Raw genomic sequence first — 22,946 nt, forward strand, 5'->3', positions numbered from 1 at the left:
TTAGGCAGAATCGTGGATTTTTTTTTTTTTTTTGGCAGGGGTCTGTTCCAAGTAAGACTCTGTATTTGAATTCCTTACATCCCTAAACGTGTTTATTTCTCTTAACCTTTAGAAGCTCTGTTCTGATTATTTTAAACTAGTGATTTATTGTGTTGGACATTATTTCTAAAAGGCCTAATGTAAATCAAAAGGAAATTTGATTCCTCCGGCAAAGTGAGAAGGCAAGTATTCCCAACTAGTTCTTGTGCATTATACACTGAAGTTGGAAGTTAAGCCCATTGAAAGCACAACAGCTACTCTCAATCAGCAGTGGCTCCATTTTTAAAAAGTCTTACAGGTCGAATTGTTTAATGTCGTGAGACCATGTGGCACATAAGTCGCAGTTTCTCTTCAGTTACATCTTACTGTTCATCAGAATAGTGTAAACCAGCTTTTGTTCTTGTCTTTTTATTTCATAGTTTTTTCATTCACTGCATTGTTTTTAATAGCTGATACTCATTTTTAGTGAGTGAATATGTTCTAGATTTTGAATTGTTTTCATGAGAACGAATAAACTATTGAGAATTGGTCATATTTTATACATCCTTACAATGTTTGTGGTTCCAATCTCCTGTTTTGAATCTTACGTTGTAATATTTCTTAAAAATGATACATTATCGCCTTTCTTGTTTTTATCCCAGTGTGACTTTTTATTTTCTTAAATACTTACTTGCGCACGAAAGCGGCAGATAGGATGGGCGCACCAGGGCCTCCAGCCGCTGCAGATGAATTCCAGACACATGTGCCACCTGTGCGTCTGGTTTATCTGGGAACTGGGGAATTGAACCTGGGTCCTTTATGCTTGGCAATCAAGTGCCTTGACTGCTAAGCTATCAATGAAGTTTGGCTTTATTTACTTTTAAAATATTTTTATTTATTTGTAAGGACAGTGAGAGGAGAGGTGGAGGGAGGAAGGGAGGTAGGGAAGGAAGGAGAGAAAGGGGAAGAGAATGGGTGATGCAGGGCCTTTAAGCTGCTGTCCATTAATTCTTGATACATGTGCCACTTTGTACATCTGACTGACATAGGCAATGGGGAATTGAACCTGGGTTGTTAGCTTTATAGGCAAGCACCTTAACCACCAAGTCATCTTTTCAGCTCATAGTGTGGCTTTTTAAAAGCCATTTTCTGGTTTTAATAAGCACTGATTTGTTTTTGTAGGTGCTGTGATTATACACAGTTACTTTTTTCTACCTAAATTTAGAATTGATAGAAATTGGAGAAATTAAGGTTATTGACTCATTGACAGTACACCTCTTGAATCCAGTCAAGCTTTCTATAAAAAATTACTTACTTACTTAGAGAGTGGATGTCACTGATGGCAAGAAAACATATGGAGTGCCTCTAGTTTGTTGTGCACCATGTTATTTTAAAAGATTCATTGGTTGGCCTTTGTGTGTATAGTGCATACATATGTCAAACATGACTCTTCATAGAAAATGTGGAAGGGTTGGCCCCAGGTTTAGCTTTGTGGTAGAGTGCTTGCCTAGCATGCATCAGTCCCCTGTAAGAAACAGCAGTCACAAAACACACACACAGTCTTGAATCATTGCCAGAAGTCATCGACTGTTGACTGGGTGATCCTACTGTGCATATTTCCCTTGGGTTGGCTTCATGTATTATTTAAGGTTATTCATCTAGAGATCGATTGGTTATTAACTTGACAATAAGTGACAAAATGTCAGGTGGAAGAGGATTAGAGAAGTCAAGATCTGGAGGTAATTGTTTTGCTAAGTTTTTTTGTATACTGACTCAACAAATCATAACTTTGTGGGTTTTTTTTTTTAACTTAAGGTAATTTAAATTTAAGGTTAAATTTGATAATTACCAAAGTCATTTCCAAATAACAGTAATAATACTTAGATCTGTACAGGAGAAACTCCTGTGTTTGTTCCTTTCTGGCCAGCCATGATGGCATACACCTTTAATCAGGAGGCAGAAGTAGGAAGATCACTGAGTTTGAGGCCACCCCGAGACCACATAGTGAATTCCAGGTCAGTGTGGGCCAAGAGCGAGACCCTACTTTGAAAGGAAAAAAAAAAAAAAAAAAAAGAAGGGAAAACAGGCCCAGGGCTGGAAGGATGGCTTTGTGGTTAAGACATTTGCCTGGAAAGCCAAAGGACCCAGGTTCAATTCCCCAGGACCCACATTAGCCAGATGCACAAGGGGGCCGCATGCATCTAGAGTTTGTTTCCAGTGGCTGGAGGTCCTGGTGCACCCATTCTCTCTCTCTCTTTTCCTCTTTCTCTGCCAAATAAATAAATATATATATATATTTCTTAAGCAAGGCTGTTCTGTATGCCCTGCCAAGCCATGGTAACTAAAACTCCTTGCCAGAAATATTGTAGTATTTGTGGCTTCTTTTAATTTGCATGGAGATTTTTGGACTTTCCTACTAATTAGTATTTTTAGTAGATAGTATGTAGCTATCCTTGAGTTTATTAAGCTTAAGTTTATGGTTGAAAAATTTTCAAAGTATTGCAGACAGAAGTTTTTCATAGTTCTTATTGTGGGTACTATATTATACACTGTTTTGTGTTTATTTAATTTATTTAGAGAGAGTGTATGGGTGTGGGTGTTCTGAGGCCTCTTGCTGCTATAGACAACACCAGATGCATGTACCACTTTGTGCATCTGGCTTTACATGGATACTGGAATAAGTGTATGGTTGTGCCAGGTCATGCATCAAGCTCTCATGCATCTTAACTGCTGAGCTGTCTCCTCAGCCCTCTTGCTTTTTTTTTTTTTTTTGAGGTAAGGTCTTGCTCTAGCCCAGACTGACCTGGAATTCACTCACTATGCAGTTTCTTGAGTGGCCTTGAAGTCATGGTGATCGCTTCACCCCCCACCCCACCCCCCCCGCTGAGTTTAAAGACATGCACCACCGCATCCGGCTTTGTTCTTTCCCTTAATGTTCTATAACTTTATTGACAGCTTCCGTATAAGTATAGACAATAAAATCATGATAATTCCCTCTCCTATTCCCATTCTCCCACACTCAGTTCCACCCTCCATGAAATCCCCTCCCCTTTCCGATTAGTCTCTTTTGTTGTGATGTCATCTTTTCCTCCTCTTGTGAAGGTCTTGTGTAGATAGTGTCAGGCACTGCAAGGTCAGTCAATATCAAGGCCATTATGTGTCTGTAAGATTGCATTATAAACAGTACTACCCTTCCTTTGGCTCCTATTCTTTCTGCTGCAATGACCCCGAGCCCTGAAAGGTGTGATAGACATTTCTTAGTGCTGAACACTCTCCACTGTCACTTCTCAGTGCATTACTATATGGGTATAAACATTTTTAGAAATACTTCATTATTATTTATTTATGTAAGGGAGAGGGGGAGGGGAGAAAGAATGGGTACACAAAGGTCTCTAACTTCAGCAAACCAACTCCAGATGCCACCTTGTGCATCTGGCTTACATGGGTCCTGGGGAATTAAACCTGGGTCCTTTGGCTTTCCAGGTAGGCTCCTTAACCACTAAACCATCTGTCTAGCCCAGATATAAATATTTTAAAAAGTGCTTATGGAGCAATTTGGTGGGTATGATATAATGAGTTAGCCAGATAACAGCAGGCATTACTCCCCTAGGGCTCATGACTACACCGGTATAGGCTTTTGGCTAGGTTTTCAGTACCGGGCATGTATTCAATCTTGTGGAATGGGCCTCTTGTCCAGATAGAGTGCTGTTGGCTTCCCCCATAACAGACATGCCACTGTTGCGCCACTTGGTGCCATTTGGCCTGGCTGGTCAGTCATAAGGCTTGCAGGGTGCAATGCTTTTTACCACAGTTGATGACTTCTTTTCTCATAGGGTTGCATGCAGCACAGCTCTTTGAAGCTTTCCGATACCTAGTCAGTAGGGAAGAAGTTTCCAGTTCAGTTCCAGTTTGATTTCTCTATAACCTGCTTGTTGCTTGTGAGCTAGCACTAGAAACCTTGGCAGTACCTTTTGATTCAATTATAAGTGTTCAGTTGATATTGTAATGACTTCTGAAAACTCTGGAAAAAACAATCTTGTTTATTAGTACTTTGGTTGCATTAGGTGCTTTCCTTTCAGTTGTCATTCCTGTTAATTGTGAACTGCTACTGGCACTCAGGTTACCATATGAATTGGGCTATTTTTGAATGCTGTGTGTTTCTTCTCTTAGCAGTCCTTTTGCTCAGTAAAAACTCTGCTGCTGTATTACCCCATTTAATGTCTATTTTAAGTAGAGATTATTTTAAACATTAAGTAGTGGCAATTGTGTGCTGGTTATATTCGTGAATAGACTGCCAAGGCAACTGCTTTTGGCAATCATCCTGACCTTCCCTTTCTACCTGAAATCTAAGCCAGTTTTTAAAAAATGATTTTTATTTGCATATAGTATAATGTGCACAATAATGGGCTTTATTATGACATTTTCATACATGTATGTAATATATTTTGCGCATAGTATTCCCCCCATCTGATTCCTTTCTCTTAATTTTCTCCCCTTCTACTTTCATGTCTTTTGTTTTTTGAGATAGGGTCTTTCTCTAGTCCAGGCTGACCTGGAATTCACTATGTAGTCTCAGAGTGCCCTGTAACTCATGGCAAGCCTCTTAACCTCTGTCTCCGGAGTGCTGGCATTAAAGGGGTGCGCCACCACACTTACTGTCTCTTTTTGGTGACTGGTGAGTTTTGTTAGGGTCACAGGAGCACGGGCATCTTGGCACTCGGCTATACCACTGAAGAAAATGTCTCTCCATCAAACATTAACTGCATATAAATCTTCGGGTAGTGTGTCCAGCGGTGTTTGGATAAATGCAAAATGAGCAAAAACCAGGTAAAATAGGTTAAAAAAAAAACAGGTAAAATGAAGGGTCAAGGAGATGTACTTGAGTGCTTCCCTCACTGAACGTACTGTAGCTTTTATTTAGATTCAGACAGTCAAAGATTGGGGAGTCAGAGCATAAGAGAGATCAAGAGTCCCCATCAAATCAGATCATGAGTTGTCAGAAGATCTTTGGAAAAGCTGCCAGTTTCCTGTCTTCAAGAAGCTCTACCCAAAGCAAGGCACATGTCTTCCATGTGCCCAGGCTTAGCCTGTGCAAAGATTAACTAGCCTTTTGCCAGTTAACATGATGTCCGTGAGTCCCTTCCCCATCTCTGTTTGTTTTTCTGACAGAAATTTGAGTACCATATACAATTGACAAACTGTTAGTTAACAGATAACAGTTGGATTTAATGTGTTTTACTGCCAATGAAAACTGTCATATATATATGGCACTATTATACAACTGTTATGTCACAGTTACACAGACCTTGTCTTAAAGAAGGTTTAGCACAGAAAACAAATCCTGACTTCTCTGCCCTCCCTCACACAAATTAAGTAGACATTTTAAGAATGAATGAAAACAGAACCCACCCAAAACTGTAAAAAGTGACTATAGAGCTGGAGAGATGGCTTAGCAGTTAAGTTAATCTCCGGAACCCACATAGCCAGATGCACTATGACACAGCATGCAAGGTGTCATATGCACACAAGAGTGTGCGTGGTCTGGAGTTCATTTGCTGTGGCTAAAGGCCCTGGTGTGCCTATTCTCCCTCTCCCTCCCCCTCTCCCTCCCCCCCTCCCTCTCTCTCTCTCTCTCTCTCTCTCTCTCTCTCTCTCTCTCACACACACACACACACACACACACACACACATGCACACGCACATACACAATAACTTTCAAGTGAATAAAGGCTAGAGGCTTGCACACACTGAAAAAGTCAGAGTAAATTTTGGCTTTGCAGCCATCTGCTGTCTCACATAGATACATGTTCCATGATGTTATTTATGGTAGATTATATCCCAGTTGTTCAGTCATTTCAGACAAGATGGGGCATGTTCAGGGTGGGATGGCCATAGACTGTCCTTAAAAAAGTTAAATATGTCAAATACATTGAATTATCTAACTTTGTTGTAAAAAGTTGACTGGGATATAGAGCTCACTGGTGAGCATTAATGTCTCACCAAATATTACTACCCTGAGAATAGATCAGAATTTAAAGTCTATAGCTTCTCCTGAACATTGTAAATTCATTGTATCGTAAAATCATTAAGTAGAACCAGTGGTAGTCAGGGGCCGTCTGCACATCTTATTACAGAGGTAAGCAAGCATAGGCAATATGCCAGTGAACAGAGGGATCAGATTTAGTCAGAGGTGTGCTCGCTCCTGCTGTACATAGAGGAAAAGTGAAGGCTGAGGATTGGTGTTTGTAGTTAGAAGTCGGGTATGAAGAGGGGCTAACATGGGAGAATGGGGAGTTTAAGATACTGTAGGTAGAGAGCCTAGATGGGTTCTGAAGAACAAGTGAAGAAAACATCCCAAGAATATGTTTAGCAGAGCCAGTAGATGTGGTTAACATGAGAACTGAGAATTGGCAACTTGAAAACACTGGCCTTGATGAGAGCAATATGAATGGACTTGGGCTCTCTTAAGTGTGTTTTCTGTGCCTTTTTTTTTTTTTTAAAGCTGTACTTTTTTACCATCTTATAAATGATTTTTTTCAGGAATAACAAATTTGTCTAAGTCTAGCCATTTGTAGCCAGGTATATAAAGTGACCAAATTTAGTATATATTTGTATTTGTGTGTATTTTCCATATAATGATATGATGGGGGAGGTGTAAGCCTATAACTACCAGCAGCCCGGAATCTGCAGCAGGTTCATCATAAACCAGACACATCTCACAACGACAGTGACACAGACACTGTTATATTTAGTATACCACTAAGCACTACCATTTCAATAATTTGACTCCTTTTCCTTAGGAGTTTGGGATGTTCAGTTGCCAAGTTTCTAATTTTTTTTTCTAGGTAGGGTCTCACTCTAGTCCCAGGCTGACCTTGAATTCAAAGTGGTCCTTCTACCCCTGTCTCACTAGTGCTGGGATGAAAGGTGTGCACCATCACACCTGGCTAAAACTCTTGGGAGAAGTGGTAGCAGTAGTAAATAATCGGAAGTATTGCTGAGATAGAGCATACCTTTGATCCCATTTGTGACTCTGGGAGGGTCTTATATAACTATAGAAGATTATCACGACTGGGCAATTAATACTAATGTAGCTATTGGCCCTTTTCAGATTTTACCAGGTTACATGGTTTGTATATTTGTCTAGTTATGTATAATTATGTCACAAAAATAAATTAATGTTACTGTTGCTAGTCAAGATGATAGAATAGTGTCACCAGTAGAGTGTGTTGTGCTATTTCGTACTCACAGTCCTGTCCTTTTACGGTATCCCTTCCTGACTAACCTACCTGTTCTTACTCTGCTGTTTTCATTCCAGCCGTTTTAGAGATAGATGGAATCACATAGTCATTAACCTTTTATTTATTTATTTGCAAGCAGAGGTAACAGACAGAAAAGGAGACAGAATGAGCAAGGCTGAGCTTTTAGCCACTGCCAACAACCTCCAGATGTATGCACTGCTCTGTGCATCTGGCTTACCCAGGTCATTAGCCTTTTCAGGCAACCATCTTAACCCATGAACCATCTCTCCAGCCCAGTCTTAATCTTTGGAGATGGGCTTTTTCCCTTACCATACCAACTTTTTAGGTGTATTACCAGAGAGTTTTTGGGGCTATGGGTACTATGTGGTAGTCCAGGGTGTTCCTCACTCATGGATGAACTCAGGTCAGTCCCTAGCACCCTCCTACTCACTAGTGTTTGTTTATTCGTTGGCGTGGTGTTCTCTGCTTTGGATGCGCCCCAGTGTGCTTAACAGTATGCTGTTAAGGAGTATGTGGGTTATTTCTGGGTTTGGCGATTTGCAGTATAGCTGCTATAACATTTGTGTACAGATTTTTGTGTGACCATAAAAAACTTTTACTCTAATAAAAATACCCTAGCTGGGTCATATGGTAGATACAAAGGAAAATCTTGGCCCCAACAGTTATCACATTATTCCAACTGATTAGAACAGACTATATTTGATCTTAGTCAAAAGTTGAGATGTGATGTCGAGCTTTATTAATAATCAAGTATGACTATTGTCATAATTTTTTATTATTCTAATTATACTGTTCTTTGGGTCATTTTACAAATGATTTTTTTGTGTTTTAATTATTTATTTGCATGAGTGAGAGAAAATAGGTGTGCCATAGCCTGTTGCTGCTGCAGACGAACTCCATGTGCATGTGCCCACTTTACATCTGGTCCTCCATGTATACTAGGTAATTGAACCTGGGTGGTTAAACTTTGCAAGCAAGCACTTTCAAACACTTAGCCATCTTCTCAGCTCTTGTTTTTTTTCTTTATTTCTTTTTTATTATTGACAACATCCAAAATTATAGACAACAAACCACGATAATTCCCCCCCTCACTTTACCCTTCATAGATCCACTTTTCATGATGTTCATTTATTTTTTGAGGTAGTCTTACTCTAGCCCAGGGTGACTTGGAATTCACTGTGTAGTCTCAGGCTGGCCTTGAACTCACAACAATCCTCCTATCTCTTCCTTTCAAGTGCTGGGATCAAAGGCGTGTTTTAAAGAAAGGAATTACTGCATGCTAATTAAATATTTTACTGTTTTCATCTAATGAGTAATCATAATAAATATGGCACAATTGCTTTTGATTTTGCTCACAAAATAATCTAGATCTGGGTGTCATGGCACTTATCTTTAGTCCCAGCATTCAGGAGGCTGAGGTAGGAGAATCACCATGAGTTGGAGGCCACCCTTGGGCTACAGAGTGAGTTCTAGATTAACCTGGATTGGGCTGGAGAGATGGCTTAGCGGTTAAGCGCTCGCCTGTGAAGCCTAAGGATCCCGGTTCGAGGCTCGGTTCCCCAGGTCCCACGTTAGCCAGATGCACAATGGGGCGCACGCGTCTGGAGTTCGTTTGCAGAGGCTGGAAGCCCTGGCGCGCCCATTCTCTCTCTCTCCCTCTCTCTGTCCTTCTCTCTGTGTCTGTCGCTCTCAAATAAATAAATAAAAATTAAAAAAAAAAATAGATTAACCTGGACTAGAGTGAAACCCTACTGAAAACACTGAAATAATAATAATCTGTACAACTCTTTGTAGATAATGTACCCTTTACTGCTTCATCATTATATATTATGGAGCAGTGAGAGCATATGTTGTCTGCATAATATATTTAAAATACATATTTTTGTTTTTAACCTGTAGCTACTAGATATTTTCAGAAGCATTTTGGTGCTAATCCGTATTTTTATCACAAAATTAAATCCAAAAGCAGTAATAATCTAAAACCTAACCAAATGTACATTCCCTTTTAAAAACAAAGCTCCAAAACTTAGAATAAAATACCATTTTGTATGCTAGTCTACCTTTGAAGATTTAAGAGAGTATATGTTATAGTTAATGTTTGGAGGTGAGGGCTAGTGGGATGGCTTAGCTGTTCAGTTGCTTGCCTGCAAAGTTAAAGGACCCAGGTTCGATACCCTAGTACCCACATAAGCCAGATGCACAAGGTGGCACATGCATCTGGAGTTGGCGGTGGCTGGAAGCCCTGGCACTCCCATTCTCTCTCCCTTTCTCTGTCCCAAATAAATAAATTATATTTTTTTTTTAAAAAAAAAAAGGAAAGAAAAGATCAAAATGTTTGGGAAATTAGATGAAGCTCCCAGACTGAGTGGCTTCTTATTTTGGTGTCTTATATCAACTTGGACATATAGTAAGCATTCAGCAAATTATATGATTGCTAAATGTGAATATTGTGGGCATGCATGTGTATATGTGTGTGCACATTTGCATATTTTGGGGGAATGCAAGGTGGACCAAGGGTTTTTCTAACTCAAGACAAAAGAAGATAATCAGTATTTATATTGGGGAAGTTAACATATGCTGTATAAAGTCCGTTTGGCACAAAAGAAAATTATTAAAACAAGCACTGGGTCATTTTTGCATAGGTATTGATCCTATTCAGTCAACAGGGACCTTAAGCTGGATTTCAGTATGTTCTGCCACAACTCAGGGTACAGTCAGCAACTCCGTTACTTCCAGGTCCTCCCCCCTACTTTTTTTCTTAGAGAGAGAATGAATATGGCTGTGCCAGGCCTCCAGCTGCTGCAAATGAACTCCAGATTCTTGTGCCCTTTTGTTCCTGGCTTATGTAGGTATTGGGGAATTGAACCTGGGTTGTTAGGCTTCACAGGCAAACGCCTTAACCACTAAGCCAGCTCTCCAGCCCTATTTCAAGTTTTTATGATTTTAATTTCTTTTTGACAAGTTATGGATAACTTTAGGTTTTCAATTTTAAAAAATATCTTCCTAGACTGGGGAGATGGCTTAGCAGTTAAGCGCTTGCCTGTGAAGCCTAAGGATCCTGGTTCGAGGCTCGTTTCTCCAGGACCCACGTTAGCCAGATGCACAATGGGGCACACATCTGGAGTTTGTTTGCCGGGCATGGTGGCACACGCCTTTAATCAAAGCACTTAGGAGTCAGAGGCAGGAGGATTGCTGTGAGTTCGAGGCCACCCTGAGACTCCATAGTAAATTCCAGGTCAGCCTGGGCTACAGAATTAGACCCTACCTCGGAAAAGAAAAAAAAAAAATCTTCCTATTGCTGTTGCTCATGAATGATATATTGACTTGAAAAGGTAATTCTGTAATGTCTATTCTTTTCTCTTAGCACAAGACCTAGTATTTGGTATGTTGTCTTCTGCTTAGTTAAAAGCTGAGGTCAACCAATTGCATTTTATACCTGACATGCTTCTCTGTCAATGCTTTTAGAATTTTCTGCTTTATGCTTATAATTTAGAAGGGTAATTAGGATATGTGTTAGTTGGTTATTCCAGTACACAAATGGCTTCTTTGATTTTACAGATTCACATGCTTATTTCAAGGAAGTCATGTATACTGTAACCTTCAATATCTTCCCGTGGCCACACACGAATTTCAAAACCTCCATTTTTGAACAAGTTGGCTTAATCTTTCTTTATCTAGTCCCCTTACATATATCTTGTTCCCTGATCGATGTTCCTTATGGTTGAATGGTTCTTCCTTCCCTCCCTCTCCTCTCCCTTTCCTCTCCTCTCCTCTCTTCTCCCCTCCCCTCCCCTGTCCTGCCCTGCCCTCCCCTCTTCTTTCTTTTCTTTTCTTTCTTTCATAAGGGTCTCACTCTAGTTTAGTGGGCCTGGAATTCACTATGTAGTCTCAGGGTGGCCTTGAATTTGCATACCTCTGCCTCTTAAGTGCTGGGATTAAAGGCGTGTACCACCATGCCTGGCTTTTTATTTATTTAATTTCTTAATTTGTCTCAAAGCTTTTTGATTATTTTTTTTCCTCAAAATGTTGAAAGTTTGTTGTTTACCCATTTGGTCTGCACTTTGCTTGTGAGGTTTCTGTGAACTTCTTTATTCTTTTAAATATTTAAATATATTCAGTACTCTTAATTGTACCCTTAAAGTGGGTTTATTAAAGTTGTGGTTTATAATCCTGAATTACAGATCAGAGAAAGAGCTGCAAAGTTGTATATTTGAAGAAAAATGATGGGATAGAGAATGTGTTTTCTCTCAAGCTTCAGGGCTTTGATGAGTAGTCTTTCTGCAGATCTCATAGAGCAGTTTAGGCAAAAGCTAGCAGGCCTTTCTCCAATTGAGGTAGACTTCACTGGGCCAGTTTTTTTTTTTTTTTTTTTTTTTTTTTTCCTCGAGGTAGGGTCTCACTCTAACCCAGGTTGACCTGGAATTCACTATGGAGTCTCAGGGTGGCCTCGAACTCACAGCAATCCTCCTACCTCTGCCTCCCAAGTGCTGGGATTAAAGGCGTGCGCCACCACGCCCGGCTCTAAGAGGGCAGTTTTAACCTCCTACTTCTGCTTGCCATAACATTTCAAAATCTTTGTAGATTGTAGAGGAATTGGAATTCAGTGGTTTTTTTTTGTGATTTTAGTGTGGATTTAATGATCTCATGCAACTGTTAGATAATACCATTTGGGTTGTGATTATTCTCTTTTGGGGGCTGTTTTTTGATGTAGGATCTCAATGGCCCAGTTTGATCTGAAACTCACACCATAGTATTCTGGCCTTGCACTCAAAGAAATCCTCCTACCTCAGCCTCCTTAGTGCTGGGATTAAAGACATACACCACCAGGCTTGGTTTCCCTTATTGGTTGTGATTTATATATATATTCCCTTTAGTTAATTTGGTGGGTGTTTAAAGGGCTAATATAGAAACCTTTCTGAAAGTCTGATTTTAGTGTTAGTTCAGACTTAATTATCCTGTTTGTATGGGCATGCTTGTGCTGTGACACGTAACACACATGTGGCAGTGAGAGGATCGTCTTTGGTTGTTGGTTTCCTCCTTCCATCTTGTTTTTGAGACAGGTTCTCCCACTGACCTTTGCTGCTGGATTGGATGGAGCTCAGCTATCAGGAGCTTTGGCCCCACCTTCCATTGTCACAGGCTTTTTGGGATTGCAAGATTTGCACCTTGAATGTTAGGAACTTGAGTTCTGGTCAGCAGGCTTGCAGAACAAGCACCTTTGATGCCAAGCCATCTCCCCAACCCTGGCATACTATTTTAAATATATGTATTTTTTAAGTAAAATAAGAGACTGTGTAGGGTGACAGGGGCTCATTAGGATATGGCATGGGGAACAGGAGAGGATGAGGAGGAAAGAAAGGCAAAATATTGCATGTTGGGAAAGCCTAAGGGCCTGAGTTATATTTCCTGGTGCCCACATGAAGCCACATGTACTAGTAGTTGGTGCATGCACCTGTAGTTCATTTGTAGCAGTTGGAGGCCCTAGTGTGCCCATTCTCTCTGTATAAATATGTAAAAATATGTACAAGTTTTCTTTCAGATATGAAATCTAGATTTAACAAATTACACACACGTACGTATTTAGCAATATAGCAGCAGAAGGTGTGTTTGGGGGAAGAAGGGCACTGCCAGCAAGTGGGGGTGGGGCTGAGGATGGAGTCGTCCAGTGATACGTTGTAGGAGAGTGTTATAATGGAACATTGATGGTGTACACTAAAGGAGTTTTTTCATAGTTTGTTTGAGAGTGAGTGAGTGAGAATATGAACGAGACAGGCATGTGAGGGCTCCTGCTACTACAGACAAGCCTCAAACACATACGGCTCTTTGTGCCTTTGGCTTCACTTGGGTATTGGAGAGTCACACCCAGTTCAGCAGGTTTTGCAAGCATTGTACCTTCACCCACTGAGCCATCTCTCCAGCATGAAAATAATCCTAATCGTTTTTTGCATGTATGTGTGTAAATACTAATACACATCGTGTTTGGAGGTCCGAAGAGGGCCTCAGGTGTTGGTCCTTGCCTATCGCCTTGTTTGGGGCTTTGTTGTTCACCGCTGCAATTACAAGGCTACCTGGCCCCTGAGCTTCCAGGGATCCCTGTGCTGGCCTCTCATCTCTCTGTAGGAGTGCTGGCATTGCAGACACTCCTGCTACGGCAGCCGGCTTTACAGACCCCTGCGTCCTGAGCTCAGGTTCTTAGTCTTGCACAGTGAGGACTTTATCCATCTCCCTCGCCTGAACTAATGTTTGGTTTTTGGTTTTGAAATACTGTGTCACTTACAGTGCTTGTGCGTGCATGTGTCAAGGCACAGAGGTCCGAGGACAGCTTTGCGGGTGCTCTTTCTCCTTCACCTTTTTGAGGCTTCAGTCTAGCTGGCCCACAAGCTTCACATTCCCCTGGTTTCACCTTCTACTGTCAGAGTTGCATTGTGGTTACAGAGACAAGAGTCACTTAGCATCAGCTTTACATGGGTGTTGTGGAGGCTCTGAATTGTGTCATGGGCTTTGCAACCAAGTGCTTTTAACCTGTCCTGGCAAACTACTCAGGGTAACTTTTATGTTTTTCAGCACTAGGTAGCACTACTCATTTTATGGTTAGAGATCCCAACAACCAGATGAGCAATAGAAACAGGATTTTCAGTAATTCTGCAATCATTTTTTTAACTTCTTAAATGATTATCCTAGTTTACATTTTTTTTTTTTTTTCCTGAGGTAGGGTCTCACTCTAGCCAAGGTTGACTAGAATTCATTATGTAGTCTCAGGATGGCTTTGAACTCACAGCGATCCTCCTACCTCTGCCTTCCAAATGCTGGGATTAAAGGTGTGCACCACCACTCCTGGGGCTAATTTACTTCTTTTTTAAAAATATTTTATTTTTTTTTATTTATTTGAGAGACACAGAGTCAGAAGGAGACAGAGAGGATGGGTGTGCCAGGGCCTCAAGCCACTGTTAACAAACTCCAGACACCTGTGTCATCTTATGCATTTTGCTTATGTAGGTCCTAGGGAATTGAATCTAGGTTCTTTGGTTTTGCAGGCAAGTGCCTTAACCGCTAAGCCATCTCTCTAGCCCACTAATTTTCTTCTTAATAGTCTTGCCAGTTTGTTTTCTTTAATATTTTATTTTTATTTCTTTAATTATTTGATAGAGAGAGTGGGAGGGAGGGAAAATAAGGGCATGCCAGGACCTCAAGCTGCTGCAAATGAACTCCAGATGCATGGGGCCACTGTGTTCATCTAGTCTTGACAATTTCTTTTTTTTTTTTTTTGGAATCCTGTGAATGTTTAATGACTACTAATATTAAAATACCCATCATACATGAATAAATTGGGTCTTCAAAAGACAAAGCAATTAACCTAGTTCAGAGTAGAAAGAACATTGAAATGGTCACATTTACATCAGAAAGTGGCTTCTGTTCATTGCTATAAGCCACGTAACCTCTATCCCACCTTTATTTTTATTTTTTTATTTTTTTTAATTTTTATTAACATTTTCCATGATTATAAAATATATCCCATGGTAATTCCCTCCCTCCCCACCCCCACACTTTCCCATTTGAAATTCCATTCTCCATCATATTACCTCCCCATTACAATCATTGTAATTACATATATACAATATCAACCTATTAAGTATCCTCCTCCCTTCCTTTCTCCACCCTTTATGTCTCCTTTTCAACTTACTGGCCTCTGCTACCAAGTATTTTCATTCTCACGCAGAAGCCCAGTCATCTGTAGCTAGGATCCACATATGAGAGAGAACATGTGGCGCTTGGCTTTCTGGGCCTGGGTTACCTGACTTAGTATAATACTTTCCAGGTCCATCCATTTTTCTGCAAATTTCATAACTTCATTTTTCTTTACCGCTGAGTAGAACTCCATTGTATAAATGTGCCACATCTTCATTATCCACTCGTCTGTTGAGGGACATCTAGGCTGGTTCCATTTCCCAGCTATTATAAATTGAGCATCAATAAACATGGTTGAGCATGTACTTCTAAGGAAATGAGATGAGTCCTCTGGATATATGCCTAGGAGCGCTATAGCTGGGTCATATGGTAGATCAATCTCTAGCTGTTTTAGGAACCTCCACACTGTTTTCCACAATGGCTGGACCAGATTGCATTCCCACCAGCAGTGCAGAAGGGTTCCTTTTTTTCCACATCCCCGCCAACATTTATGATCATTTGTTTTCAGGATGGTGGCCAATCTGACAGGAGTGAGATGGAATCTCAATGTAGTTTTAATCTGCATTTCCCTGATGACTAGTGACGTAGAACATTTTTTTAGATGCTTATATGCCATTCGTATTTCTTCCTTTGAGAACTCTCTATTTAGCTCCATAGCCCATTTTTTGATTGGCTTGTTTGATTCCTTATTATTTAACTTTTTGAGTTCTTTGTATATCTTAGATATTAATCCTCTATCAGATATATAGCTGGCGAAGATTTTTTCCCATTCTGTAGGTTGTCTCTTTGCTTTTTTTCACTGTGTCCTTTGCGGTGCAAAACCTTTGTAATTTAATTAGGTCCCAGTGGTTAATCTGTGGTTTTATTGCCTGAGCAATTGGGGTTGTATTCAGAAAGTCTTTGCCAAGACCAATATGTTGAAGGGTTTCCCCTACTTTTTCCTCTAGCAGTTTCAAAGTTTCCAGTCTGATGTTAAGGTCTTTAATCCATTTGGACTTAATTCTTGTGCATGGCGAGAGAGAAGAATCTATTTTCATCCTTCTGCAGATATATATCCAGTTTTCAAAACACCATTTGCTGAAGAGGCTGTCTCTTCTCCAATGAGTATTTTTGGCATTTTTATCGAATATCAGGTGGCTATAGCTACTTGGGCTTACATCTGGGTCCTCTATTCTGTTCCACTGATCTACATGTCTGTTTTTGTGCCAGTACCATGCTGTTTTTGTTACTATGGCTCTGTAGTATAGGTTAAAATCAGGTATGGTGATACCACCAGCCTCTTTTTTGTTGCTCAGTATTATTTTAGATATTCGAGGTTTTTTGTGATTCCAAATGAATTTTTGGATTGTTTTTTCTATTTCCATGAAGAAAGCCTTTGGAATTTTGATAGGGATTGCATTAAATGTGTAGATTGCTTTAGGTAAGATTGCCATTTTCACGATATTGATTCTTCCAATTTAGGAACAAGGGATGTTTCTCCACTTTCTAGTGTCTTCTGCAATTTCTCGCTTGAGTGTTTTAAAGTTCTCATTGTATAGATTCTTTACTTCCTTGGTTAGGTTTATTCCAAGGTATTTTTTTTGATGCAATTGTGAATGGGAGTGATTCTCTGATTTCATCCTCTGTGGGTTTGTTGTTAGCATATATGAAGGCTACTGATTTCTGTGTATTTATTTTGTATCCTGCTACATTGCTGTAGGTTTTGATCAGCTCTAACAGCTTGCTAGTAGAGTCTTTAGGGTCCTTTATGTATAGAATCATGTCATCTGCAAATAATGATAACTTGATTTCTTCCTTTCCAATTTGTATCCCTTTTATGTGTGTCTCTTGCCTTATTGCTATGGCTAAAGACTTCCAAAACTATATTAAATAAAATGGGGACAGTGGACACCCTTGTCTTGTTCCTGATTTTAGTGGAAAAGCTTCAAGTTTTTCGCCATTTAGTAATATGTTGGCTGTAGGCTTGTCATAAATAGCCTTTATTATATTGAGATATGTTCCTTCTATTCCCAGTCTCTGTAGGACTTTTATCATGAAAGGATGTTGGATTTTGTAGTCTTGACAATTTCTTAACTAAAATATAACATCGAGTCTCAAGGGAGAGACTGATTAATTGATACATTTTTAAAAAATTTTTCTAGTTTTTGTTTATTAGAAAGGGTGAGAATGGACACACCAGTCTCTAGCAACTGCATATAAACTCCAGACAAATGTGCCACCATGTGCATCTGGCTTACGTGGGTTCTGGGGAATTGATCCTAGGTCTTTTAGCCTTGCTCAAGGGGAGAGAATGAGCATGCCAAGGCCTCTTGCCAGGACAAATGAACTCTAGACACATGTGCCCCTCTTTGCATCTGGCTTTACGTGGGCACTGGGAAATTAAACTGATGGTCAGCAAGCCTTGGTATTAAGTGCCTTTAACTGGTGAACCATCTCTCCAGCCCTCTTGTTGCTTTTTGTTGAAATCCTTTATACACGAAAAGGGTTTTAATTTTCTAATTTTTTGTTTTCATGTTGTTCTTTTTAGAGACAGGGTCTCAAACGTATCCCAGACTGACCCTGTAGCTCATTGTTAGGTTCATTGCTGAGCCTGGCCTTGAACTCGTGGTACTCCTACCTTAGCTTCCTGAGTTTAGGGATTTTAGGCAGAAGCTACCATGCCTGGCTTACCGCTCCCCCCCCTTTTTTTAACCATTGTTGCTTGTACTTTTGGTCATAATCACCTATATTTTAAGTGTTTCACAATTTTAGATTGCACATGTAAGTCTGTGGTTGGTTTGTGAATTCATTATGCCAACGGTCTGAGGAGAGAAATCTGACCTCGTTTCCTTTATTCACGTGTCTCCCCTCTCCCTTTAAATGTATTTTGTGAAATTCTTACTAATAATAGATGGAACCAGCACATGCAACACTAAGACAACAAGAAGAAAGATAGGATAGCTTCAGTGGAAGTAATGTTGCATGAAATTTTCACAAATTAGTTTTGTATCACTTTGCTAAAAATGCTTAGCTTGTATTGCCTAGTATACTGTATTTACTTTTGATTTTTTTAAATATAGTTTTAGAATGAGAGTATGGGCATGCCAGGGCCTCTTGCCACTACAAATGACTTCCAAATGCATAAGTACAGATTTATTCTAGTTTTAAAATTCATTTATTTAAGAGAGAAAGTAAAAGAGATTAAATGTATAGGTACACCAGAGCCTTGTACCTCTGTAAACGAACTCTAGCCAGCAGGCCCTGCAAGCAAGTACTTGAACTGCTGAGCTTTCTCCCCAGCCCCATATGTTTTCTATCTGGAATAAAGTGATGAAACTCTGCCCCTCCCCCCTGCCGTGTGGTAAGCATTGGTAAGAGTTCCATAGTTTCTTTTATTTTTATTTATTTATTTGAGAGTGGCAGACAGAGAAAGAGGCAGAGAGAGAGAGAGGGAGAGAATGGGCGCGCCAGAGCCTCTAGCCACTGCAAATGAGCTCCAGACACATGCACCCCCTTGTGTATCTGGCTAAAGTGGGTCCTGGGGAATCGAGCCTGGAACTGGGGTCCTTAGGCTTCACAGGCAAGTGCTTAACCGCTAAGCCATCCTTCCAGCCCTCCATAGTTTTTTGACTGAACTAAATGCTAAACCTTAACAACATTTTGCGATAGCATTTACACTCCTGGGTAATTCACCATACTGTTCCTTGCTTGGTTGGTTATGTTTTGCTGCACCTTTTGATTTGTTACTCTGAACACGTTTATTATTACTGCTCTCTACACAGTGATTCTTATTGCTAATTCATGGCTTGTTCAGGACCATTGGGCATTTGCTTTCTTTTCTCTCCTTGGAGTTGTTATTCATTGTAGTTGGCTTCTATACCCTTGTTAGCACTTGCTTTTAAAATGACAGTTGGAATATGTTGCCTTGTAGCTGAAAAACAAGAAGAATGAAGGACATGGAATATATTTATTTGAGAGAGGCAGAAAGAGGCAGATAGACCAGGCAGGGTAGTGCATACTTTTAATCATAGCCCTCAGGAGGCAGAGGTAGGAGGATCGCCATGAGTTCAAGGCCACCCTGAGACTCCATAGTGAATTCCAGGTCAGCCTGAACTAGAGTGAGACCCTACCTCGAAACACCTTACCCAAAAAGAGAGAGAGAATAGGCATGCTAGTGCCTCTAACCACTGCAAACTCCAACTCCAGATGCATGTGCTTCCTTTTGCATCTGCCTTATGTGGGTGTTGGAGAGTCAAACCTGGGTCTTTAGGCTTTGCAAGCAAGTGCCTTGACTGCTGAGCCATTTCTCCAGCCCAACCTCCCCTTTAAAAAAAAGGTACCTTTGGCTTCTTTTTCTGGTGCTGCAGTTTAAACCCATGGCCTAACACATGCTGTGATGAAGTGCTTTGCTACTGAGCTATATCGTGAACTCTTGTAACTTGTATTTTCTTTAAATAGAAATGCAAATAGTAGAAAAATTTACCACCTCTCATTATTGAGATTGTAGATTATTCATGAGACCCAAGAGTTACTCTTCAGTAACTTTTAGGTAGAATTGATTCCATTAGGAGACAGTTAACCAGTGTTTCCCTTGAGACTATTATTTTAGTTAAGAAATTATCAAGACTATTAGAAAACAAATTTGGAGAATTGCTTAAGAAGTTGGAAAATGATTGCAGAATTACTGAAAATCCTGACCTTTTTTTGAGACCGGGTTTTGCTAGGTAGCTGAGCTGGCTTCAGACTCAACTCTCCTCAGGTGCACACCACCATCCTATTGAATTGTGTCCATTTGTCTTGTATTCTTGCTTTTTGTCACAAAAAAAAACTGTAAACACAATACAGTTTCTTAGCTTATCGTGTATGTCACCTATTGTCAAGTCACATCTGCAGTAGGGTCATGCGTACTTTCTTATAATACACAACGTATGAGTACAGCGGGGTATAGTGATGCATAATTGCAGTCAGTATTACAGTCGCCAAGGCAGCAGGACCATGAGTTTTCAAAGTCAGCCTCAGCTCTATAGGAGAGATGCTGTTTTCAAAAAACCTGAATTATATGTATTCCTGATGCTCATATAAAATGTTGATTTCAAGATATACAGGTAGTGTGTTAAAAACAAAAATAGATGAAATTCAACTGTAATTAACTTTGTTCTTTATTTTTTAAGGGACCAGTTACTCCCCACAAGAAAATTCACACAACCACAGTGCTCTTCATAGTTCAAATTCACATTCTTCTAATCCAAGCAATAATCCAAGCAAAACTTCAGATGCAGTAAGTATTAAAAACATGGCCAATTTTTAAAAAGGTGAATTGCCCCCCCCCAAAAAAAAATCTCACAGCAAATCATCTTAGATCTGATGTCTTATTTTTTGAATGTTTTGTTTCAAACTGACCTTAATTTATTCATTTTATAGTATTCATATACTATAAAACATTTTGCCTATTACATCTGAAGTACAAAGACATCAGACCAAAAGAGGTTCTCTAAGGAGGTTTAAGATTTGCATTCTTTCCTTGATGCATAAATTACGTACCACATGTATTCTCTACCGTGTACCAGACAGTAGAGATAAGATCCTGGTCCTCAAAGGCATAAAACAATGTGTGATTTTAGATCAAGTTTAGGTTAGTGAAGTAACTGACCAATTTTTCATGACATAGGTTCAAATTAAATTGTTAATCTCATTTATGTGAGAATGAATAATAATTTACTAGGCCTATGTTAGGTTATAGACATATAGAACTTAGATGATATATCCTGTCTTAAAGAACTTTTAAATGGGTGGTGGTGACAAAAAAGTAAGGAACATTGAACCTGTTCAAACTGCTTTGGGAAGCCCTCAGGACAGAGCTACCAGTGTAGAATAGGAATGGCCGATGTAGAAGTAGAACCCAGCAGGTTGAATATGTAGCTAGCAAGTAGAAGACGGTAGATAACGTACAAGCCCCGAGACAGGGTGTTGCTCAACATAATTGATACATACCAGAATACAATCCAGAAGCCAGCCTGGAGTACACAGTGACAACCCATTTGGGGGAGAAATAAAAAGTATATCATGTTTGGAGAACTCCAGTGATGTTTGATAATGTGGGAAAATGACAGGACTTTAGTTACTAAATCAAGTGGGGCCTCTGAGGAATATGAATTTTGTACAAAACAATTGAGAACTATTGTCAGATGCAATAGTAAAGTAACATCAAACATGTGGTTTAAAAGCTCAGCTAACACTGTGGAAAATGAAGGAAAAAAACAAACATTAAAAGGGGTGTCAGTGTAGATGGCAATTAAACCAGTTTCACATCAATTGACATTTGGGGTTTGCACCTTTATCTGTTTCTTGTTGAAGCAGTGTGGACAGTAGATGCCCACGAGACATTGGGACACCAAGGATAATACTTAGATAAATGTCAATCTGTCATAATTATAAATACTGTATTGCGCCCAGTTAGGAAAAGAAAGCATGCTGTTTATTGTAATACCAACATTTTAATATCTGGGACATGTCGACTGTTTAGTTAAGACGTTATTAAGATGACTTAAGGATCGTTTTCTTAAGTTATTTGAGAAAGAGAGAATGGTGCACCAGGGCCTCCAGCTGTTGCAAAAGAACTCCAGATGTGTGTGTCCATTTGTGCATCTGCCTTACCGGGGTCTTGGGGAATCGAACCTGGATTCTTTGGCTTTACAGGCAAGCACCTTAACCAACCACTCAGCCATCTCTTCAGCCCTAAAAGTATTTATAATTTTTATTTATTTATTTACTTGAGAGACAGAGAGAGAGAATGGGCACACCAGGGCCTCCAGCCACTGCAAACGAACTCCAGATGCATGCACCCCCTTGTACATCTTGCTGACGTGGGTCCTGGAGAGTCCAACCAGAATCCTTTGGCTTTGCAGGCAAATGCCTAACCACTAAGTCGTATATCTCCAGCCCCCTGAAAGTATTTTCCTCCTGCTCCTGCAAATGAACTCCAAACACGTATGCCTCTTTGTACACCTGGTTTTACATGGGTTCTGGGGAATTGAACTTGGGCCAGCAGGCTACAAGTCCTCTTAACTGCTGTGCCATTTCCCCAGTACTTAAACATAATTGTTTTCTTTTAAACAAGAACTCTTTTTTCACTTAGGGAAAAAAAATGTATTCCTATTTAAAAACAGTATACTTTAGATCTTCCCCAATTTGGAGTTGCTAGGAGATGATAAAAATTTAGTCCCAGGACATTTTATTCATACTATAATCTCTTTTGTTAACAACTAAATGTCTCTCAGTGCATTCTTTTTAATTTTTTTTAAAATTTATTTGAGAGACAAAAGGCAGATAGAATGGGTATGCCAGGGCCTTCAGCTGTTGCAAATGAACTTGAGACACATGTGCCACCTTGTGCATTTGGTTTACATGGGTCCTGGGGAATCAAATATGGGTCCTTTGGCTTTGCAGGTAAATGCCTTAACTACTAAGCCATCTCTCCAGCCCCTCCTTCTGTGTATATTTCAGTTATGTTTGAGCATCCCAGATCTTCTTCCTGCATCCAGTTTTGTGTGTCGTATTTAGAAAGAAATTCATCATAATTACTGAGATTTCAGTGAAATTCTCTTACAGGAAGTATCATTTTGGTTTTATTTAATAATTAAAATCCATGGCTAATTCTAGGATCTCATTTCCATTGTTTGAGAGAGGCAATTATGTGATAGGAGATGGGGGGGAGACAGGGAGTTTTTTTTTTTTTGTTTTTTTTTTTTAAAGAAACCGTCATTCTGTCAGACATCGTTGCACATGCCTTTAAACCCTGCACTTCAGAGACACAGGTAGAAGATAGCTGTGAGTTCGAGGCCAGCGTGGAACCTCATAATGAGTTCCAGGTACCTCAAAGTGAGTTCCAGGTCAGCCTGAGCTAGAATGAGACCCTACCCGGAATAAAACAAATGAAAGAAAGAGGAGAGGTAGGGAGGGGAGAGCATGGTGTGCGAGAGAGAGGGACGGAGAGAGGGAAAG

General features: G+C 39.9%; 1 protein-coding gene across 10 annotated transcripts in view; it reads left to right on the plus strand.

The window, feature by feature from the left end:
• Positions 1-22,946, plus strand: part of Wac (WW domain containing adaptor with coiled-coil) — a 73,496-nt gene that overhangs the window by 17,021 nt on the left and 33,529 nt on the right. For all 10 annotated transcript variants that reach the window (XM_045149459.1, XM_045149458.1, XM_045149460.1 and 7 more), the window contains exon 4: positions 20,117-20,223. In XM_045149459.1, the coding sequence (XP_045005394.1) occupies positions 20,117-20,223 (107 nt within the window). The remainder of the gene's footprint in view (positions 1-20,116; positions 20,224-22,946) is intronic.

This window comes from Jaculus jaculus, chromosome 5 (genome assembly GCF_020740685.1).
Source record: "Jaculus jaculus isolate mJacJac1 chromosome 5, mJacJac1.mat.Y.cur, whole genome shotgun sequence".
NCBI classification, from domain to species: Eukaryota; Metazoa; Chordata; class Mammalia; order Rodentia; family Dipodidae; genus Jaculus; species Jaculus jaculus.